At 38.6% G+C, this 24,610-nt stretch overlaps 1 protein-coding gene across 3 annotated transcripts in view; it reads right to left on the bottom strand.

Moving 5' to 3' along the window:
* The window catches only part of CABIN1 (calcineurin binding protein 1), a 109,778-nt gene that overhangs the window by 64,320 nt on the left and 20,848 nt on the right, over window positions 1-24,610 (bottom strand). For all 3 annotated transcript variants that reach the window (XM_021549888.2, XM_021549890.2, XM_021549889.2), the window contains exons 22-29: window positions 23,973-24,179; window positions 23,443-23,588; window positions 20,632-20,893; window positions 18,300-18,560; window positions 17,567-17,718; window positions 16,005-16,183; window positions 5,038-5,220; window positions 2,336-2,670 (exon numbers count right to left, since the gene is read on the bottom strand). In XM_021549888.2, the coding sequence (XP_021405563.2) occupies window positions 2,336-2,670; window positions 5,038-5,220; window positions 16,005-16,183; window positions 17,567-17,718; window positions 18,300-18,560; window positions 20,632-20,893; window positions 23,443-23,588; window positions 23,973-24,179 (1,725 nt within the window). The remainder of the gene's footprint in view (window positions 1-2,335; window positions 2,671-5,037; window positions 5,221-16,004; window positions 16,184-17,566; window positions 17,719-18,299; window positions 18,561-20,631; window positions 20,894-23,442; window positions 23,589-23,972; window positions 24,180-24,610) is intronic.

The following is a 24,610-nucleotide window of genomic DNA, read 5'->3' as shown; positions in this document are numbered from 1 at the left end:
TATAAATATCTTCTGATAACAGACTAAAACAAAGAAAAATAGACTCTAAATATTAAGCTGGATTTTGCAGGGGGAAAAAAACCCCAACAGAACATGTAGCCAAACAAAATGTTCAAAGAGTTTGAAAAGATGTTTAAAAATCACTCAACTATCTTCACTAATCTCACAACAGCAAAACCAGGAAAACTGTGAAATGGGAGAAAACAGATTGCATATGGAAAACTTGTTTTTCTGAGCACTATGGAGGTCTGCCAATCCTCTCCTTTTCCCAGCCAACCATGAATTTTGGCCATCAGTCTAAATTCTTCATGCAAATTCCTGGCGTTGGAATGTAAATGCTGAATTTTCCAAGGTGGTTATACGCATTTAAAAATTAATCTTGGTTTTCTAAAATTTACCACTCTGCCCTCCAACAACACAAGCTCATGAAATGTATCTCATTTTTTAAAATAAGGCTTATCATGAGTAAATGTAAGCACAATTCTTACTGCAGTTACTGCTGACAATGCATAGATCCATTTTGTGTTTTAAGTTTGTGCAGGAGTATAATTTCCACTAAAGATACAGTAATGTGCCATTAAAACACAGACATTGGACATTGCTCTACAAAAAAACCTGAATGAGCCAATGAAGAAAGAAAATGTAAAACCCATGTGAAAATACATAGCACACATATATATCAATAGGATTTTTTTGGGTTTTGCTGTGTCAAGTTCATTATGCATTATGCAGAAGTAATAGAAAGAACAGTTAAACCCAAAAATGCTCATTGAAGCCAGCCTAGTAACTACTAGGCTCAAACAGGCAGGATTCAGTTTTTCTGAGTTCCAAGAGGAAACGGATTTAGATAACAATGTGTATTTCACAGAGAAATCCATCACTGAGTAGATATTTACATAAGGAGAGAGATATAAAAAGCAAAAGAGAAAGCTTCATCAGGGAAAAATAATGGAAGAAAGTATTTTCCAAGTAGTTCCTCAGGCAAGGACATGCTATTTGAACCAATAAATTGAAAACAGGCAGCTTTTTTTGCTGAATGTTGATACAGAATCATGTCAGCAACAGTAATGACAGATTGCAGGAATCTATGGCTCCTATTCATGATTAGCTCCATGGAAAAATTAACAACTGTTACATACAAACAGCGTAAGAATGTTTTCAAAACAAGCTCTCCATAAAAAAGGGTGATCTTTTTCTGGATAATCACTCCACAGACAAATGGAATATTCATCACCTTCCAGTAGGTTGGCAAGATTTGCTTGTGCTCTGGTGATTTGCAGTGACACTGGTGACATTTGCTGCCTCCAGGCCAGGGGTACAATTTGTTTCCCCACCCTGTTGTTCACATAAGCTTTAATACTGGTGGGGAAGAAAACTCAGGAAGCCATGCAAAACAGCATATGATCTAATACAAGACTTCCAAATATAAAATCTGTGAATGCAAACCTTGATTATGACAAATAGTAAAATACCTCTGATCATTTCAATGTACTATTCTGACACATTTTACCAACAAAGACCCAGAAAGTTTATCTGTGTCACATGATGTGTTTACACAATACTGATTAATTTCTGCTTCCAAGTCACTTTTCAGTCCATTTATTCAGTAAAATAATTGCTGTCATTTTCAGAAGAACATCTTAATTTATGTGACATAACTAAAATGTAATTCTCTGCTGAATGACAGAAAATTACTTAGTTCAGTAATAAAAAAAGAAATTTTCTCCTTAACTGACCTCACACACGAGTCAGACAATCTAGGAGCTGAAGACTTCCTCAAGTGTAGTTTCATTCCCAATTGCACTGAACAAGCTGTGTTTTAGCACTGAGGCTTCTGCACCAGTGCCAGTGGCAGCACAGTTGGTTTGCTGGGGTGTCAAACAATGCTCTTTTCCTGACCCCGAGATGGGGCAACCGAGAGGTGTTTTAAAAACTTTTATAACATTTTCACTCTCACGAGAAGGGCGAGACAATACAGATGTTATAATTCACATCATCACAATCAGAAGCTGACTATTTTCTAATTATGATACACTGTGTTTATTGGTCTCTCAGCTTTAGCCACACCATGCTGTAGATGCCTTACAGCAAATAATCTAAAATTACCCCTCATGGGTCCCACTAAAATGCATTTTCATAATTCTATTTCTCCACAGTATCTCGTCTTATTTGCAAGGCCATCCTTTGAAGCTTGTTTCTAGCTCCATTTCTCTCCCAACAACGTCTGTCCTATTCCACGGCATTTCTAAGCCAGCATTTCTTGTCTCAAGGTTCGCATATGACCCACACTGAGAACTCTGCACAGATCCATCCCCCACGCTGGCTCAGAGCTCACCTTGTGTGTTTTGCTGTAGGTGTACAGGTAGGCCAGCCTGTAGAGGCTCTTGTAGTGCTGGGGGAAGCGGCTGAGGCACAGGCAGAAGGCGGAGATGCACTGCTCCGTCAGGAACTTGCGCTGCTCCTCCAGGTCTGCGGGGAGGCCCTGGGGAAACTCGGCCACATCCTCTCCACAAGGGTCAGCCTTCTTCTTGCAGTCCCACTGCGAGCCTGGCGGGATGGCAGCCTTGAGGGCACTGCCAGAAGCACACTGAGGATCCATCAGCAGTTTCTGGCCAGTAGGCTCAGCAGGATCGTAGGATACTGAGATCTCCAGCAGCTCTTCTGACTTTCCTGCAGTTGGAACAGTAAGAGGAAAGTGAAATTGCCATTTCCAAATGGCAAATGACATACAGAAAATGACAAAAATTCAGTATGACAAAAGGCAATCCTTTTCTCCATTAAAGCATAGACAGAAATATTGAAAAAAAAACTGTGACTATTAATGATGTTCACTGAACAAGTAATCTGCAACTTATTGACAGAACCACACAGTGGTATCTCCACTGTCTTCATTAGGGTTTTATCCTGGCATCTCCACTGTCTTCATATGGGTTTTATCCTGGTATCTCCACTGTCTTCATATGGGTTTTATCCTGGTACTTCCACTGTCTTCATATGGGTTTTATCCTGGTATCTCCACTGTCTTCATATGGGTTTTATCCTGGTACTTCCACTGTCTTCATGTGGGTTTTATCCTGGTACTTCCACTGTCTTCATGTGGGTTTTATCCTGGTACTTCCACTGTCTTCATGTGGGTTTTATCCTGGTACTTCCACTGTCTTCATTAGGGTTTTATCCTGGCATCTCCACTGTCTTCATGTGGGTTTTATCCTGGTATCTCCACTGTCTTCATTAGGATTTTATCCTGGTATCTCCACTGTCTTCATATGGGTTTTATCCTGGTACTTCCACTGTCTTCATTTGGGTTTTATCCTGAACAATAGTATGAATTCAGCACACCTTACATAATGCAGGGTTTTACATACTTTTGGAAGATTGAGGAGGAGAAGGGGGAAAAAAAGCCAAAATAAAAGAGTAAATTCAGGAACATTTTATTGCAAAGAAAAGAAGACAGAACAGAAAATTAAAGCCATGCTCTCAAGTGAAATGTATTATTCTTAATAGTCTGCCTAGAACACAATCCCAGAGCTCAAAATGGACTCGGCAGCTCACCTGGTCTTCTGCATAATGTAGGACCTACAGTTCCATGTAAGTATTTTTGTGATTAACTTGGTAACTTATAATTCAAGTGACCCATCTTTTGTTGAAGGATATCAACATTTACTTCAGAAATTATCTTGTTACAGTGGCAGCTTCCACATTTCCTGTTAGCTAACCATTACTGCTGGAAACACACATGCTACATGCATACACTAAAATGTACTTCATCCTCAAATATAAAGCTGCTCCATAACTTTTTCTCTCATAAGGCTGAACTTTTGAGTCAAACATGTTTTACACAACACACATTTTTCAAAATGTGCTTGCCTGATGCCTATGTCTATTATAATTTTACTGTACAGGTAGCTTTACGGGAAACAACATCTATTCTAATAAACACCAGTAATTTAAGAATGCATTTGATGGTTTTTCTGACAGAGAGATGATGACAATAACACAGCTCACTGCAAGCCTCAAAAAGAGCCATGATTTTAGTCTAGTAGCCAAAAGACTACTGGATTTAGTGATTGTGGAAGTAGTATTTCACAAAACTAGGAACTGGCATCTATTCCAGCATGTCAATGCAAGCACCACCACAGGCTGCCCTAGCTTAGGCATGACTGAAGTAAAGTATTTTTAAAAACAAGAAACCAAGGTAATCTAAGTCTGCAAACAAAGAGATAACTGCTTGGCACTTGCTCCTAGTGAGATCAGGGAAGGGATTCAGGACTCTCCACACAGCATGATCTCTCATTTCTGGAACTGGGAAAGTGTGAAGTGGCAAAGAAGACTTAACATCCCACAAAAAGCCACAGCCTGGAGAGGTGGACAAAATTTACACATTGGTTTTGTTTGTCTTTCCCTGTTGAAGTCCAGGCTCTTTATCTACTGCCACATCCAACTGTACAAACATCAGACAAAGGAAAATTCCAGCTAATGGATTTTGAAACCATTTTTCCAGTGGAATACAGAACACTTAGTACTATTATTTATGGAAAAATCTGGTAGAGAGCAATTCTAGTTCTCCACTGGAATCAAGTATACAATGGAATAAAGCAGCTAAATTCTACTACTTAAACTCTTCTCTGTACTGATTATTAAGCTGCTACTGGGACAGAATAAGAGGGCATCTGTTTCTGGGAAAAGTAGAGTTATTTGAATATAGTTTGAGACTATATTCAAATAACTACTCTTTAAATTATTTAAAATATGAAACACTGAAGAAAAAGCAAATAATAACCTAAAAGAAGGCAAGTCAGTCAAAGGGCCAGCAGACAGGAGTTTAGTACTCCTTTGTAAGATTTAACAGATAGAAAAAATTGGGTTAGTGGCCACATAATTGAGGCACAGTTCCAAATTTAAGCACACGTACAGGCAGCAATGATACCTAGTTAAAATTCTTAGTCACAGTGCAACATATTTCAGTGCATCTACAAGCCAGCAGAAACAGTTGAATGAGACTCTTGCAGCTGACATTATCTATTAGATCAGGCATACCCTTTTCCTCTGCAGATCCCAAGGTCTCTTTGCTGAGCATCAGTGTATCAGCATAGGTAGCAGAAATCCTCTTCTCTGTGTAAGTCTTCTTCAGGCTGTCTTGAGAGCTGGCAGGCTCATTGAACATATCCTGTGTGGAACTGGAGTCAGACAGCACTGCCCCAGTGCTATCCTGACTCCTCTCTGCAAAAGAGATAAAGGAGGAATGCACCACTTCATACTCCTCAAGCTGTTACTTGTCTCTTGGTAACAGCAACACAAAACTGCAAACTCTTACAACTGCCACATAGGTTCCCTTACCACCACCAAAAAAAGGTATTTCATTCTCACCACATTTCTTCTGAGATTATAATCCTGGAATTTGATTCAAAAGCAATAAAGCTCAACTTTCATGAGCACTTAGACTGGGGACACAATATTTCAGGTAGTATGGCCCTGTAAAATCTCCAAAGTTTACCATTTGCCTTGAAAAGCACCCAGTATAATTTTGAACCTGACACAAGCAAAGTTCAATTGACAAGAGAAAACCATGAAGAACAATACTGGTCAAAATTCTCATGAAAGGATGCAAAAAAGGTACAATCAGAAGGCAAAGACTTACAGGAGTGATCTCTGATGCAAACTATCTTGCAGGTGTAAGATGCTATTCAACAAACATTCTGAAAGGTGATTTAATATGGCAAATAAACGACACATCAAAGAACTTGGCCTAACACAGACAGAGAAACTGGACTTCAAGGCAGCACAGAAGAATAGCAGAAGTGATTTTACCTTGACAGAGTGGAGCAGTGGCTGCTGACTGCAGTACAGTCACAACTAAGCTGTTAATCTGCACAGGAACAGGCATTGTGACTTTATCAGGGGGGATAAAACACACCTCAGAACAGGAAAGTGAAAACCTCCCACTCATGTCTGAAACCTGCCAGATACAACCCAAGTTCTTTACATCAAGGGTTATCAGAGGCAATCCTGCATGACTAAAGAACACAGCTTAGTCTCTGACAGAAAGAGACCAGCACATTCCCACTGAAAGGGGAAACTGGCATTTTTCCATGTTGTGCCAACATAATTTAGTGTTCAGTATAAAATTCCATTACAGGGAATTCCCTTTAAATCTGGAATCCACAAGAATTATTTCAAATTTCTTAAGATACTGATACTTGATTCTGTGATCTAGTTAAAGGTGTCCTTGCTCATTGCAGGGGTGTGGGACTAGACAATCTTTAAAGGTCCATTCCAACCCAAATCATTTTATGATTCTATACAGAAATGGCATAACCAGGAGGGGGTTACATCCATTGTCTAGGTAGTTCCACTGCATTCTGATTCACTAATTTTATTGATAAGATCAAGAAAGAAAATTAACAAAGCAAAAGCCCTTGCTTTGAGATGAGCGGATAATTTAATTAAATTTCTTCTGTTCCATCTGAATTGCACTTGTTCAGGAGAGAGCTAAGGGCCTCCTATGAATTTATTTTATCAAGATAAACCCCTCTGCAAACCTTCAGCTTGCAGATCATGTTCTGCTTATTAGGACTCCAATGAATTTAAACCAAATTTGATGCACTCTGTAGGTTTTTCACTACCACACAAAGAAAACCTTCCCTTTCAGTGAGCATATCTTGATAAAACTATATCTTGAAAAAGAATGGGGGAACAGTATTTGCTTCCTAATTGGAAGCTATATAAGCTGGTTAATGATGACAAGTTTTATACAGAAAGAATATAATTATAAAGAATGGGAAGAGAAGGATTCTGAAGAGAGGTCAGTCAAGCTTTAAATGACTCAGTTATAAAGCTTTAATAACATTCTGTGGTACAAATCGATACTATTGAACTCCCAGTTGACATCAGGAAAACCATTTACAGGAGTTCTCTTGATATTTTTTTAAGAGAAGTTTCTGTATCTGTGGCAGAGAAGCTGAATTACTCATCTAGGGAAAAAAAAATTGCAAATTTCCAGATGTTGCCACAAGCCTGCAGGTCAGTTCTGATGATGGGTTATGACAGATGTAAATCAAGAAGTGCCAGACCAATATGCCTGGGTGAGATCAGATCACTGGGAAATTACAGTAGTTTTTTATCATGCAAAGATAGACAATGATTCAACACATTAGATTTCAAATGTATGCATGAGCTTTTCCTTATGGGAACAAATGTAAACACCTCCTTACAATTAGCTAGCTAATTTAATTTGAAATTTCTGCTTAAATGAGTGTGGGTCTAGGTAGGGATGTTTAATCTCCTTTTCTTTCAATACATTAACTCTATTTAAAAAATAATTATATTAACATCATGCTCCTTAATCACTGGAAACCAGAGGAAAATGACTATTGAGACTATTGAGACTTTCTATTATATTAGATATTCCTTGAATGCAGCAGATAGTTTCAGACTAAGTGAGCCAGATGGAAAACTCTGGAGTATTCCAGAAATTAGCAGCAGCCACCAATTATTAGTATTAATTTCTCAGAAATCACAGAGGATGGGTAAAGTCCCAGGGAATGTCAAACAAAGTGTAGTACTTATCTTTACAAAAGATGAAAGGTCAAAGCTGGGAGCCAGCCAGCCTTCATTTTCCACAGAATTATTTGAGCATAAATAAATAAATCCTTCTCTAAGTACATAAAAGGTAACACAATCAGGAGTAGAAAATGTGTGAGTGGATCCCAGCACACACAGTGACACAAATGAATTTGTGATGAATTTGTGTCTCAAACCAGAACTGGCCAAAATGTCAGGCTACTCTAAACACACCTCAGCAAAGCTGCACTCTTGAATGTGTAATCAGTAATTTCACAGAAAAAATATGTAAGAGTCTTCCTGCTCTACTGATCACTAATGAAAATTAAACTTAATTACGGTGTCTGTATTTGGGACCCATATTTTTAAAAAGACACTGAAATAGGGAAAAATTAATTCAGAGGAGAGGATAAAAATGAGAGATTAATGAGATGACATATGAAAATTCCAGGAGAATTGGACTTCTCTTAAAAAGATGAGGGAGAATTTCCAAATACATATGATTAACCAAAATAAAAATACAATAATTGCTGTTCATATTCATTAGGTACAGTGCAAAAGGCAATAGGTTTTAACTGCAGCAAGAAAATTGACTTTTTTTCCCCTCATCTCTATCTAAACTGCTACACATAGTTAGAAAATAGCACAGTGAACCAACCTACAGCGTCACTGTGGGCTTTTGAAGACAGGCAGACAAAATAGCCATCATTTCTTAGGTTACCCAAGATGTTCCTTAATATAATAAAAAGCTCTGTCAATACCTAAATATTGCAGTATGCAATAGAGAACTATTGGCAACTCTGGTTTTCGAAAAAAAAAAAAAAATTCCATATTCTGCATATGTGAAAGTACTATTATCTTCTTGCCTAGCTGCCAAATGCATCTCTTTTATAAAAATAAAAATATAGCATATATTTTACATTTGTTATGCTATGAAGCTTTTCCTTTCTCTGGTAAGAGCTGAGTGCAGTTGAGACAGTCATTAGTGCTACTTAACCTACGTGCCAAAGACTGCAGTGCATGAGGCACGAGAATGAATTCCAAATTCCCAACTGCTCTCAACACCTGCCCTTCTGAATGACACAAATCCACAGAGAACATCGGTGCTTCTTAATAATTTCTGAAATGATTAGACACAATTTAATGCAACCCAGTGTAATTTAAGAGTTAAAGTATTAAAAAGTATTTTTACATTGTTAAAAATATTTTATTTTTTTATGTTTTTATATTTTGTTGACCTATTTTCTGAGTTTCTCCACCCAGCAATAGCAATAATGCAAGCTTTTCCAAAAAGCTGGGGTGGTCCCTCGTTGTAAGAGATTGGTAAATCAAGAACTAAATGTTCTTTTGAGGTCCCTCCCTATAAAGTTTCCTATTACTTCAAAAGCTAAGATAAAAACGCAGCTGGGTATTAATGTCCCAAAATTATTATCTGGAGCGGAAATGAAGAGACTAGGGAGAAAGTTCTACTAAATTGTGCATAAGTAACTGTAACTATATTCTTATGAAAAATATGATCTAATAGCAGATGTTTCTCCTTGGTATTATTATATTTTGTTTCATTGCATCATTACTAAGTTTTAGGAATATTTCAAACAACCCAATGAGCTGAAATCTCAATTTGATGTAAAGTTAATACTTCATGCTTATCTCTAAAAATTTCAGAAAATGGCACTTGAAAGCAAGTTTCTTTTACCTCATTTCTCATAATGTCCTCAATTTGTGACATTTCATTTCAAATCTGTGTCAGATAACATCCCCTATGCTGTCAAAAGGTGAAAAAGAGCAGCTTTGGACAGGAGATTTAAACAGGTCAAATGAAGAATCTTGTTAACTTTCAAAGAAATTAGTAAAAAAATATTAATTATTATCAGAAAGATGGCATTGGGAAGAAAGAACTTGTGTATTCATCTGTACTGCCAAGACCTTTATTGCATCACCCAGAGGTCCTGTCAGTCACATGGATTGTTAAATCACTGTCATTACTAAAACACATCTGTCACAGATGTTAGAAAAAAGATCTGAAGTCTGTTTGCCTTAATCCCATGCTTAAGAGCATTTTAACACTAATCTTATCCTGAATGGAATAGGTTTAATGGCTTGACTTCAAAAATCCCTGTTCCCCACTGTTTCTCCACAAGCAGAAACAGCCATCAGCATGTCACTGTCACTGCTCCCTCAGCATTTGGGCACAGCCCCTGCTGGCCACCCCATCACCAGGACAAAGTTGTGCTCAACTCTGGGGAGCATAAATGACTGTTTAATTTTAAAATACAACAGGAAACAGGCTCAGGCAGCAGCATTACCCTGTGCCAGCAGCCTCCCACAGCAGCCCTGTGCACCATCCATAAGCCTTGTTACCCAAATTGAGCCCCCCCAGCACTGAGCAGGGACAAGGAGGGTGATGTGTCATGGTGAGTGACCCAAACTGAGCCCCCTCAGCACTGAGCAGGGACAAGGAGGGTGATGTGTCACAGTGAGTGACCCAAACTGAGCCCCCCCAGCACTGAGAAGGGACAAGGAGGGTGATGTGTCACAGTGAGTGACCCAAACTGAGCCCCCCCAGCACTGAGCAGGGACAAGGAGGGTGATGTGTCACAGTGAGTGACCCAAACTGAGCCCCCCCAGCACTGAGAAGGGACAAGGAGGGTGATGTGTCACAGTGAGTGACCCAAACTGAGCCCCCCCAGCACTGAGAAGGGACAAGGAGGGTGATGTGTCACAGTGAGTGACCCAAACTGAGCCCCCTCAGCACTGAGCAGGGACAAGGAGGGTGATGTGCTACGGTGAGTGACCCAAACTGAGCCTCCCCAACACTGAGCAGGGACAAGGAGGGTGATGTGTCACAGTGTGAGTGACCCAAACTGAGCCCCCTCAGCACTGAGCAGGGACAAGGAGGGTGATGTGTCACAGTGAGTGACCCAAACTGAGCCCCCTCAGCACTGAGCAGGGACAAGGAGGGTGATGTGTCACAGTGAGTGACCCAAACTGAGCCCCCCCAGCACTGAGCAGGGACAAGGAGGGTGATGTGTCACAGTGTGAGTGACCTGAACCAGCTCAGACAATCCCAGTGCCAGAGCTCTCACTGCTAAGCATGATGACCAGGTACAGAATTACAGAATTTATGCACAGCTTCATGGTGCCAATGACAATGAGGTGTTCTGCCTTTGACAATTATTTACTATGCAGCTCAGTAATCTTCTTTTGAAACTTTCTGGAAGTTAAAAGGAAGATGGAGAAGACCTCTGAAACACCTACATACAGGAGCATGTAAAAGGCTCAGAAAACCAAACTCACTTCTTAATGATATCTTTGTCAGTCTTAAACATGTGAAGGAAAATGTGCATCCAGTTACTGTAAGAAGGTATCTGAATCATGATAAACAATCAGTTCCAAGTCAAAAAATTAGATATGAGTGGCATAGAAACCCTTTCTACAGAGCTCTATACATATGCTAACTCAATTTGCAGAAACAAAACATCCTGCTGCACAGTTCAGAGCTTATGAATAAGCAACTATATGTAACTGAAAAAATAATCTTGTCTCATGCAATAAAAGTGGGCTGTTCACAGGCTGTGAAGGTACAGACTCTCTTTGTCCTGCCTGGCACCACTCTCCCCTCTTCACTTGAACATATGAGCATTTTTCTCTACTGGTCTGCAGTCAGAAACATGATGTATCACAGAATTCTCATTCTGCAAACAGATTCCACCCATAACGGAAGACAACATTTAGCTCTGCATCAAAAGGCATTTGCACATTATTAAAAAACAAAAGAATTGCAAAGATTTGCATGGGAGTAGGTTAATTTGAGGACAGCAATTCAAAGGGAGTTCTCTTTTAACATGAGTCAAAGATGAGAGTCTATATTTTGTCTGGCTGTACCGAACACAGAATGTGTTTCCATAACTTACAGTCCTATATTGCTGTTCTGTCTTCAAGAGCAGAGCACCAGAGTATCTCACCCGTGTCCCATTTATTTGGACAAATGCTTTTTACATAATCTCACACTACATCTCAGTGTGACACTTGTACTAATCAGAGAGAGGTTAAATTGGGGAAAGGTAAAAATGGAGCACACTGCAATAAACTGGCTGTGATTCATTATTCATGGAGTCCAGTATGCAGTCCCCATGAACATCCAGCACCACGTGCCAGAACAGGACATGCACTGCAGACCCAAAGATTTCATTTTTAACTGCTGAAGAGAGAGAATTTTAAGGGCAAGCTTTTAATGTTCCAAAATGCAAAGTGGATGTTCTTTTTATGCACAGAAACATCCACTCCATCCCAGAAGCTGGTTTAGTTTAGCAGGAGTGACAACCTGGTGCAAGAAGTTGCTCAGAGATCACCTTTGTCTCATCAGGATGTTGAGAACCCCCATTTACAAAAACTGTGCATCTTCATCACATTTGCAGAATTACAGACCAACAAACTATGGAGTGAGACTTCTCCCACAGCACGAAGCAAGGAGCCTTTCCCAGTGAGTTTATCATGCAGGTTCTGCCAATTATTAAAAGCAAGCCGTGACAGGTAAAAGCAGGAAGAGAATGCCTGGGGAACAGAGATTTGTGTAAAGGTTAGAGGCAGCACGGGCAATATTGGTTGCAAAAGCAATCAGGCAAAGACAAACACAAAAAAGGACAATTAAGTCTAACTACACACGACATACTACATGACATGGATGAAGACTTAAACAACACAACATTTTAACACTGCAATAGCCATGGATACATCATCTGCATACCACCACAGGAATATGGAATTGAGTATCAACACAACAAAGGCATATTACAGCAAAAAAGACTCCTAAACAATCTCCCAGTCTACTTTTTGGGAAACAGATTCCTTATTCAGACTTTTTTTTCAAATTTTACTACTTTTCCTGCTTTCTGAACTAGCTCTATTGCTTTTATTGGAATAACTTTACTGACTACATACATCCAGTCTGTATGGAGGAGGACAGAGAGCTTATCTGTTTTGCTATGTAACACTGACCATTTAGCTGTGTAAACACAGTAACAGCACAGGTAATGAAAGTCCCAGTGCCTGAGTGAACTGGGCAAGTTCCTGGGTTTTCCTGTTTCTTATTTTGCTCTTAGAAAATAAGAGTCTGAACTTACGCTTCAGACTTCAAATGGAAGTTTTCACTTTGGAGGGTTATAAAGTAGCAATAGGCAGGGGTGATGACAGGAAAGAAGGGATTAACAGAAGGAAAGAAAAGATGTTGCCAAATGGAAGGACAAGAAAAGAGAAAGGAAGCTGCCCATTTTACACACATGACAGCAGCAAGTCAGCCAGCAAATAACAGCTGCCACTCAGCAATACTTTGTCTCCTTGAAGGAGATATGTGCTAGCAGCTGCCACAAGAAAAAAGAAGTTTAGTTACTTTCCAAGTTGTATTTACTGGTTCCTTTCTACTATTTTCATTAAATACGCAACTTAAAACTAGTATCACCAGCATTGCATTCACTGGATCTGAAGCCTCTTAATGCTCTCAACTTTATCAGTGATTTCTGCATATCCCAGTCATCATCTTCTACCAGCAGAACATCCTAGAGAGCTACAGAACTATGACACTTTCAAATATAATGTATTCTAAATAAGACTGCCCTCACAGCTTCACCTGTTCACAGATAAATGTTTGAAGTTCAGAACCCCAGTATTTTCAAGAAAAGATGTTTTGCTGTACAGCAATTATCTCCAGCTTGTAATGAGATAATTCACTGCTCTAGAAGGCACTAAACTAACAAACTCACCAAAACCCAAACCCACAAAACCCACAAAATTAACAGAGTAAGTACAGTTCAGAAGGAACTGCAAGTGTTCATCTAGTCCATTCCTCCATCCTCCATCAAGATAAATTGTATCTCCATCATGCCTGGCAGACAGCTGCATTGCCACTTTTTAATGACTTCCACTGCTAAATATTGCAGGGTTATACAAAACCAGAATTTCCTAAGACTACTCTAACACAGTTTTCTAATGTTCAGAATGAAAATGCAATTTAAGTGCAATATCATCTGTTCTGTCTTCCATGAACATGGATATCCTGGGGTTTTGCCTCTAATTCTTAGTGCAGCTTCCAACACTATTTAGGTTACTCTGCTGTCATGTCTCCCCTGAGCCTTCTTCTTTGCAGACAAACCATTGCAATTCCTTTTCTCTTTCCTCACAGGTCATGTTTTCTCAAAGGACAGAAGACAGAAATGGTCAAAAAAAGTCTGAGGTCAGTAATAATCCCAACAGCATCTTGCTTATGATAGTATATGAAAAGTGTGTAAAACTGTACACCCTTACTTTACCTATGCCATCTATGATCAACAATATCAATGAAAGAGTAAATAAGAGTATTGTCAAGCCTCAGAAAGAATAAATACCTAGGCTGAATTTTGGTCAACTTACTAATTTCTGAACAACAATATAGACTGCTTTGTTCCTGTCAGAATGGTTAAAAAAATAATCCAAAGAGTAGTCAAACAATGAGTACTTTCTTGCTATTTTTAGGAATGGTACAATGGAAATGCTGGTGCCAGCTTTCTTCAGTGATGTGATTATGTGTAAGATGTCAAGAGCATTTTACTTCAAAAGTATGTATTTTAAAACTAGTAAAATGCAAATGCATGCAGAAGAGCACAGTATATGTAATAATATAAAAGTGGAAGACTTCTGAGCCTGTTAGCTCAGCCTGTTAGCTCTTCCATCTGTAACAGCCTCAAGGCAAATATTTCACTTTCCTGGGGTTCTTCAATATGCTGTATCCAGGGTTTAGTTGTGCCAGCAACTTACAAAACATTATGAATGATGCAGTACTCTGCAATTCTCCTTGTCATGGTTACACACAGCCTTCCTGAAGATCACCCAAACTCTGCCTCTTCCAGCAGCTGACATTTGGAATTGCTTTGACAGCACAAAGCTCAGTCCCAGCTAGGCTCAGCTTGCAGATCCAGGCACTGCTCCTGCAGCCCTGGCAGAGGCAGATGTTCCTGCACTTGCACCTTCAGGCTTGGCTCAGCAGCCGCCTCCGCTCCCACCGGGCCCTCGGCTGCCGCAGCCCAGCGTGCCTCACTGGAGAGGAGCTCCAAAGCACACACACTGAATATTTATCTAGCTTATGGCTCTCCTGGGAGAACTGAGACACTCTTCAGGACCTACGCAGATGTAGTCCTAGGCAGAAATGCCCCCCACAGGGAATATTACTTAAGAAATATTTAAATATTTGCTCCCTTCTATGCTGTTGTGTAAAAAGAAATCAAAAAGCCAATAAAAGAGCCTGATCACTACATAACCCATTGACACCTCCACACTACAAATGATTTCAAAACAGTCTAATGAATTAGTCCCAAGTGAAATGCAAGCAGTAACAAAACAAACATTTCTCTGTTCAATATAATGAGAGAAATAAAAGAGCTTCTGTCAATTGCACCAAGAATTGTTGAAGAAAAGAAATAAATTCACCCTGAAAAAATTTCAGGTATACGAACATTTGTTTCAAAACCATGTAAACCAAGTTATTTACAATTTCCATTATTCAGAAAATGACAATAGGAAGCAGCCCACCCTCCAGAAATAAATTTATATCAAGCAAAGCATTTCTGTGGGGCCTGGCACAGTCTAACAATACCAAGCTAAACACTGTAGGTATTTTACTCCTTGAGTGCTGATACTCATAGATCCAGATGGATAAACAAATGGCTGGAAGATTAGAATTAGAATCAAATTCCTAGCCAAATAATAAACTCAGGTTACTTAAATTGTAACTTAATTTCTATTACATATGCAATTGCAAAAGCTTCATTAACACTACGACACCACCCCCCTTCTTCTTGCATTTATAAGCCAATTATTTATTTTATCACTTTATATTCAAAGATGAGCTGCTAACCAGTCATTGTAAATGATAAATAAAAATTAAAAGATGAAATCTACTGGACTGTCATGCAAATCACTTCGTGCTGAATCACAATATATTCAAAATAGTTGCCACCTGCCTCCTTCAAGAAATTGTAATACTGGCTTGTGTTGTTTTTTTACCAATTTGTCTTGTTGGAACCAGTTTAAATTTTCACCATTCATTTCACACAGGCCGAAACAGTGTCCAGCCTTCTAAAGTTTGAACCCACATCTTTCCTAAAGAGCTCTGAAGAGAACAAAAATCACTGAAAATTCAGTGAGCTCATACTCCTCCTACCAACATTACCATTTTGACTAAATGACAAGTACCAGTGGTGGCAGGTGACAACTTTGAGTTTTGTATTTAAAGCTCTGACTGTACATCGATTCTATTTAAGGCACTGAATATATAAAAAGATAATGAGCTTCAATATTGCCCGTGATACCACAGACCCCTCACCCTCCTTGAGCAGTTTGAGCAAACTGGTCAAACCCCCCATGCTGAGCTCAGAGCACCTCCCTGCTGGCAGAATTGAGAACAGGGACTGTACCGTCCGGCGTTGCCTGCTGACGGGGTTTTTTACATTTGACGTAATCGTGGTCAACTGGAGTGGCTGTGTAAGGTGGGGATGTCAGACCTGGACCCGAGGAGGAGGGGAGGGAAGTCCCAGGGCCTGGCACTGTTCCAGCTGAGGAGTGAGAGTCTTCATCTATCAAGCAAGGTTTTTCTCTGGGAGGGCGAGAAGAAAGGGGAAGTCTTTATATACATGTTCTTACAACATTTCCAATACAGCAACTGAAACTCACTACTTGTCACTGTTGGACACGAAGTGAGTACACAGAGTCTTAGTAAGTTCCAAAGAGAAAAAGAGCCAATTGTATTGCTGACCTCGCAATATATAGAATTCCAAAAGTGACAGGGGATTGGAGGATGAAATTGCCACCTCTCCAACCACACTGGTCAAACCAACAGTCCATCAATTCTCCCACAGAGAAGAATGCAAAACAATCATTATTTACATGAACAGTGCATGAGAACTCCAGTAGAAGTATGTAAACATCAGGAGGTATAGAAAACTAAAAGAAAACTTTCAAAAGAACTGTAAAAGAAAACTTAACACTTTTAAAAATCAGGGCAACATTCATTGAGAAATTCTAAATAAAGAATTTTTAGTACAAGTTATCTTCCTCCCTGCAGTGGTTTTGGTTTGTTAATTTAAGATTTTTTAACTTAATGTATTTTTAGCTTAATGTATTTTTAACTTAATGTATTTTTAACTTAATGTATTGATGAGTGTTGTGGGTTTTAGTGTTGGTTAATCACTTATGTATTAATTTCTTGTTGTGAGGTAGGAAGATAGGATTAGGAGAAAGGTAAAGTAGATTTAAAACTTTAAAAGGGTATAAAGAAAACTTTATTAATAGTAATCAAAAAAAGTAGAAAGAATTAAAATACATTTTTTAGAAAACTTTTTAAAATAAGTTTTTTTCTTATTGATAATGTACAGAAATAAAATTTTAAAATTTTAGTTAGTTTATTACTTTTCAAATAGGGTTTTTTTTTTTTAGTTTATTTAGGGAGAGAAAGTTTTTTTTGTCAATGTTATGGAGATTTTTTTTTTAATAAGAGGAAAAATAGTTTTTTGTGGTTCTCAATTTTTATGATTAGCAGCTGCCCAGGGAAATTTGTAATTATGAAGTTTCTCCACCATGACACTCCCTTATCACTGGTCAATAGTAAACTCTTCTTTATGTTGCAGTTGTTAATGAGAAAAATTGTAAGGACCAAAATCTCTTGTCCTATAAGCGAATGTAATTTGTATTTGCATTTTTCAACTGTTGATTTTAAAAATAAAATTTATGAATAAACAAAAACAGTGGCTTCCAAATGGATCACAAGATCAAAATTGTTTCTTCCCCTCCCATTTCCTCTGTGCCACTTATTGAGATCTCAGAGTAGCATTTAATCTTATTCATGGTACCTGAAAACTGCAAACATTAGCATAAATTTTATTCACTTTGTTTATATTTTATTCAGCTTCATTTTAATAGCTTTTTGTACAATAGTTTATCAGCATTCATTCAGAGGATACTGCTGGAAGCTAGCACTCACTTTTCTGCAACTTTTGGGGTGTTCTTCTCCTCACCCCTGGCAAAGGGTCCCTCGGAAGCTTCTTTCATAAAACTAACAAGAACCTCTGCATCTACTCCAGAGTCTGGTTTCCCCACAAGTTTCAAAATAGAAGCATGAAGTCGAAAATATACCTAAAAAACACCAAAGTCCTTTTGGTCAGTAAAGAATTTGTAGCTCTGTAATCTATTACAAATAGTCCTTTCTCTACAGAATCTTCAGGAGTTAGCTACCTGTCACCTAAACTTACCTGAATTAAACTTTCCCTGCATTTGAAAGTTGCTTTTAAATTACAAAATCTTAACACTGTACAAATTTTATAACCATAACCTATGGAACACAACAAAGAAAGCAGAACTGGCCTCGCTGCGGGCCAAGCGACCACTGGGTATGTTCTAGAGTCACTGCCTTTACCAGAAAACCCAGTGAAAGCAAAGGTCCCACCTCATGCATGAACCTGTGCCTCCATAGGAACAAGATGCCTGTGAATCCTATCAAGGGTTTGATTTTTATAAAAACCAATGAACTGTGTGCAGCAAAATTCAGAAGTGGAATTGCTACCCACCTGTCCAAATTGCCTTTGAAATGAAACCAGGCTCCATTTCTCTCTCCAAGTGTGTCTTGCAAACATTCCCCAACACAGAACACCATCTACAAGTGCCTACCAACCTGTAGAGAAGAAGACTTAGAGCCTACACATCCAACATTCTTTTACCTCCAACGCTTCCATGGCAAGTTCTGGTGGGTTGTGGTAGTGAATCTTCTTTGGGTAGCGAGCAGCCTCCTCGTGCAGGTAATGGCCTGCCTGTTTGTAGTGCAGCAGGTACACCACGGGAGGCTGCTTCTGCTTCTCAGCTATCTTGCCCAGCATGTAGTGGATGAGCCACTCCTCCTCGTCGCCGTCGCCCTCGCAGCGCGCCGCCGACGTGAAGCACAGCTTGGCTGTCTCCAGCATGCCGTCCCTGCGCTCCTCCATCTGCCACGGGGCACAACACAGCACACCAGGTCACTGCAGCTCACGTGGCAAACCCCAAAAACGGGTACAAGCACATGAACACGGCACAGCCTTTAAACGCTTCACACCGAAAAGATGCAGAAGTGATCAAATACATCCCAAGTGATGAAACACACCCCAACAGCCCACAGAATGTGCTTATGGATAGGTTTGCGTTCACTCTGGTAACTGCTGGCACAAACAACCAGAACAAAATAGTAAGACAGAAAAAATACTTATATCTATATATATTTATATGTATTTATATCGATATCTGAAAAATAACAACCCAATATTCATGTCTACAGAAATTCTACTGCTTTTTCGCAGCTGTAATTATCTTAACTCTTCAAAGAAAAAAATTATTTGCTTTGTTCTGCAACTGAAGTCTGCTAAAGCCACTATGGACCACTCTTGTTTGTGAAGAAAAGTGTTTCATCTTGCTTGCAATGTATTAAATTTTGAGATGAATATTCTCCCCACCCCATCAAAAAATATTAAAACCAGCAGCATAAATTAAAGTTAAATGCCAATAAATTCATGTAAAAAAAACTAGGTCAAAAGATGCATTAATGTAATTTTCCCTCTTTGAAAATGAAGTTTATAAATTTAAGCTGTGTGGCTATAACCAAGAACTAAAACATAACCTTTCCTTTCCTAAGCATTTTGTAAGAAGAAGAGAATAATAAGTTTTTTATGTATGAGAAACACATACCTGAAGAGATATATCTGTGGAAATGAGATGAAATTGCTTCAATTTATCTTTTAGTATAATAGAGCTTTTCTTACTAAATTATGCATTTTTAATATATTCACTTGAAAAAAGGAAGACTTAAGTAGTCCTAAACAAACATTCTCATTTAATACTCAACTTCAGATGGCTGCTCTGTATTGCTCCTTTTATCTGATAATATGAAGTAAGTCCAGCACTATCCCTGGAATTTTTCAACAAATCCCTCATTGCCAAGAGGCTGCAAGACCATAAGACCAAACTTCTGATAGGGCAAAGACAAAAAATGTAGTAAACTTAATTTTCTGAGGAGCTCACTTTGGAGTTGTTGGATGCAATAACCCTCCAGAAGAAATCTCTATTGTTATTTCAAACATATTTTTTAATAAGCTATTTGTTCCCTTTTGATACAGGCTGACATCAGCTTTGTTCTCAGGCAAGGAAGTGCCTGTGGGAAGTGCAGTGTTAATGCAGTGCTGGAGGCAGCTCAGATGTGACACTCACCACCTCCTGTCAATACTTCTCCCAGAAGCAAAAGGTGCTCCCAGCACTGATCTCTCTAGTTCAAACACTGAAAGTTTTACAAATTACAGCAGAGCACCAGCACTTCCTTTTTTTCACTGTGCTTCCAGCTGCAGACTAGGTAACATTTGGAAATCAGAATAGCTAGATCAGAAATGGAGTTCACTGGAGTTCACATTTTTCCAAGCAACTCTTATCACTGTCACAGTGTATTTAGAATTGTTCATTTTGGTTTAGCAATAAACTTCTTAATAATCTTTTTCACCTCCCTTACACAGAAAGAGATAGTGATTTCATAACAATGTTTTCAATGGAAATTCTATCAATCTTCTCATTTTGATCTTTTGTTTAGGTAAATGGCCCAACCCACAGAAAAAGGGGAGAGGTCTTTAGATATAAGAGATTACATGTGGACACAGGTATCAGAGTAATTTCTGATCTCTTCACTATTTCAGTATTTATGCATTTCACCTTTTCCTGGAAACATTGTATGACATTTACAGAAAGGAAAGGTAAATATAATTTCCAGAAGGTTACAATAATTTTGTGTCATCTTCAAAAGACAATTTGAAGATTAGGCTCAAACTGATTTTACACAAGAAAAAGAAAGGAAAAAGCCCGCCTTCAAATGCTACTTGACACCACCATATTATATGAATATTGGAATTTCCAACATTACTAAGCAACCATACGGTCTCATATGTAGAATATAGCATGCAAATACATAATTTAAATATTTACTATGTTAGAAAAGCTAGTTTTAAATATTTAAAATGTTATACTCTCTCTGTTAGATCCCACCTGCTTCACAACTTCAGGGGGAAGCTCCGTTTTCCACTGCTTAAGCTGTCGGGATGCGAAGGAATGCAGGGCATAGGAAATGGTGCCGTACTCGATCCACAGGGAGAGGTTGGAGCTGTCGATCTCCAGGGCCCGCTTGAAGCAGTTCAGGACAGGGGTAGAGTGCTTCCAGATGGGGCCATCACTCTTCAGTTCATTGGAGTTCAACTTGTCCTGAATGCGGCTCGCTCGAGCCAGAGCCATCCCAGCCCAGGAGTCAAACCTGTGCAGGCAGGAACATTGTTGGGAAAGATGAAAGTTTGACAAGAAAGTTTCACAGATACGTGTGCTTGGCAGAAAGCTCTCTGAACGTAGAACCTGAGAGCAGAACAGAGATGGAAGCAAGTTTTGATATAAAAGAACAATAGATGTCTAAATTGAGAATTGCTGAGCCATTGCTGGACAACTAAGAAAGCAAAGGTTAAGTCGAGCTGGAAGGAGGTTTTATGACTACAGCAAAGGATATGTTGACCACAAACAAAAAAGATGTTTTTACCAAGCAGAAATAGGTCTTAGGAAAAGCAGAAATATACCATAGGCAAACAAATATGCCGATGTGGCAAGTAGAAAAAAGGTCTAAAGATTTTCCACTGCAAGAAAACTGAAAAACAACTTTAAGCTTAAACTGTAGCATACTAACTCAGGTGATTGGATAGTAATGACCATAATATGGTAATGACAGTAGTTATGATAAGCTGTAGGTAATAGTAAAGGTGTTGTGTATGATGCTGATTGGCTGTTATGTATTAAGATGATCAGCAAAGAAAAATACATACTGCATTGTAACCAGAACTAAAGCAGCTTCAGAATTGTCTGCAGCTGGTGCTGGCAGCTGTAGGCGTGGCTCTGTTACCCACCACCCGAGACTGCTGTAACATCTTCTACACAATAAACAGCATTTGAAGAGCTGCCTGGAGTCCCACATCTCTCATCTCAGGCTATTACAGCCCATGAACAAATCCCCCCTGAACATTACACTGAAGGCACAGACAAGATTTGTCTTCTTGTATCTACAACTTTTTCCTCCTTTCATCACACAAAACAGATTTCTGCACTTCCTCCTCTCCTCAGAGTGGAACATAAGCTGTACGGCCTAAATCATATTGATTTTCTTAAAGTGATTTCCTAACAAAGCACTGTCCCCAGTAACTGTCACACATGGAAAACTGATGAAAAATCCAGGTTTATTTGCCATGCAAAGCCAGGATATCTATATTTCTAATGGCTCCCATTGTTTTTTCTCAGTAACCATGCAGCCTTGTCAAAATGTTGTCACCCTGTAGGCCAGCAGACATTATGACACCTTGTACTGTTGGACTCAACTGTGAATAATCATCATCATTTCCCAGCATAAAAATCATAAAGCCGAAACTGCATTCAAGTAGCAAAATTCTGATGCACCAAAACTGTAATTTCTGCCTGAAGGACTGTTGAAAGTCCAGCCCTGTTTGTTGACAATACAGTCTGAAGGGTGGTTTCCATAGGCCACAGCCTCACTAACACCAGGGTTAACACCAGGGTTCCTCTTCTCTGAGGTTTTTCAATTTTACCATGATTTTAGCACCAAGGCAACAACCGTAATGTTCTCATATTTTTGCCTGCAATTTCTTCTGATTCCAACTGAAAACCCATTTCTAGGTCAAGTGACCTCAATAGTCAGATTCCTGAGGGGAATGAAACAGGAACTGTAGTACAGACAAATACCAACTAATTTGACTGGGGCAAAAATACTATACTACCACATAAGGCATCTTCTGAGCAAAAAAATACCACATATTAAAGTAAAAATGCATTCCATTCATTTATTTTTGAATTTAAGTTTTAGAACATCAAAACTGCAGAAAAATGGGTAAGGGGGTGATAGTGGTAATTTCTTTATCTGCCTTTAAACAAAAGGTTTAGCCATTTGCTAGTCACAAGTCCCATACTAAAAGATGCAATAACATTAAAGCTACAGCTATTTCCTCTGAAGATTTCACATCTAAAATTGCTCTGTGCCTTCACCTCCCTTTTGTCTCCATTACATGACTGGATTTAGAAACAGTCTTCTTGTCTCAAATCTATCAAATTACTGACCCTGATCTATCAACTTCAAGGAGAATTAAAATGATACCACCTAATATGCAAACTCTATATTTAATCAGTAAATTTAAAGGTTATTTAATTTAATTTAGAAGACAGATATTCAGTACATGCTTTATTTTTAAGATGAGAGAGCTTAGTCTTGATGGTATTTCAGTGAGTTGTAAATTACCAAGAAACAAGGTGGTTTTGTTTAAGTATCACTTAAATACTTTATTTGTATTCCCTGTGTAGTTCTCTAGCAGCAATATCAACACTTTTAGGAAGAGGTCAGCCTAAGCAATTAATGCACTAAAGGATGCCATTTGTGCTATAGCTATCATCACTTAGCAAATGATGATATTTTTCACTCCTTATCATGCATGAACATGCCAAAGCAAGAACAAAAGGTACAAACAGCTCATTCTTCACAGTTACTCTTTATTTCAATTTAGCTTCACCCCTCCTTTCATTTTTTGGTTTTAATTTCAAAGCAATCAAATATTTAACCCTGTGTTTCGGGTTTTGTTTTCTCTGTTGGGTTGTTTAAGAGCTGCCCTTAATTATACAATGGACCTGTGAAAATGGATTGCAGGTGGAGGTTTTGGTTGTTTGGGCATTTTTTTCCTTCATGAAACCAGTTGTCTGCTTTTCAGTGCTGAATAAAGTGAGAAGAACGAAGGACATGCAGCAGGATTCAAAAATACTGACCTGTTTGGACAAATACAAATGTCGTGCATGTAAAATTTAATGGCCTTGGACTGTTCTTTGTTCTTGAAATGATAATCTGCCAGGAGATAATACAGCTCAGTCACCACTGGTGGAGAATAGTCTGCACCCTCGGGGAGAGATGGTGCCTGAAAATAAAAAAGGCAAGGGTTTATATTAAATGAGATACACATTTGCTTCTTCCTTGTAGAGGAAGTAGCACAATCATCACACAAAATGAAGGTTTTCATCATACAATATGAAGGTTTTGAATATAAAGCCATTGAAAGCATTTCAAAGATACACAGAGCACTTACAAACACTAATGAACATCTCATCCTGATTATATTTTACCATTCAAAGACTAAAAGCTTTGGTGGGATCATTCTTATTTTATTTAAATGCAATTACCCAAGGAAACCCAACATCATGGAATAAATCATCCCACTAATAATCTCAAAGTCAACATAAAATCAGCAACGCCAATTTTTACTCCCCTCAATTTAATTTTTTAAAATAACAATTAATTATACCTTGCTGCACGTTCCTTCAATATAGGCAGATACAGTCTCCAGGCTCAGCATAGGCTTGTCAGTGCGAGGAACAATTGTGGCAGTTTTCTTCAGAAGGTTGGCCAAATCAGCAGACACAGTACTGGTTTTGTAACTATCAAATTCTGGAAGAGTTTTAGGCTTAAAATACTCAAACATGAACAAAGCATCTTCCCATGTCAGATCAACCTGAAGAGGGAGGTAGATGAGAGGGGGGAAAAATACTTCAAATTCTAAAATTCAAGTCTACTAATGATGGTTTTCTATAGCTTTTCTAGTTCATAGGAGTGTACACATTACTCTAGCAGGAACCAAACTAAACCTCCCCAGAATAGACCTATGGTGCTATTAATTTATGCTGCTCACAAATACAATATACTGCTCATTGATTTAACAGACAAAGATATTGCTGTAACTTAGTGTATGTCACTAAAGTCAAAATAAAGTAAAAATAAATTAATTCTACTTGCTTAGAAGACTTGCTCAGAAAAATTGTTTATAAGCAAGAATCAATTGTAAACATTCTATGTGACACTAAGATCATGGGTAAAATATGGAGAAGAACTCTGCCCCTTTCATTTCAGAGCCAAGTAAGAAGAGTTAATGAAATGCAAATCATT

The sequence above is a fragment of the Lonchura striata genome, chromosome 18, assembly GCF_046129695.1.
Source record: "Lonchura striata isolate bLonStr1 chromosome 18, bLonStr1.mat, whole genome shotgun sequence".
Lineage (NCBI taxonomy): Eukaryota > Metazoa > Chordata > Aves > Passeriformes > Estrildidae > Lonchura > Lonchura striata.
The sequence above is the reverse complement of the archived record's forward strand: the minus strand, read 5'-3'. Positions and strand labels throughout refer to the sequence as shown.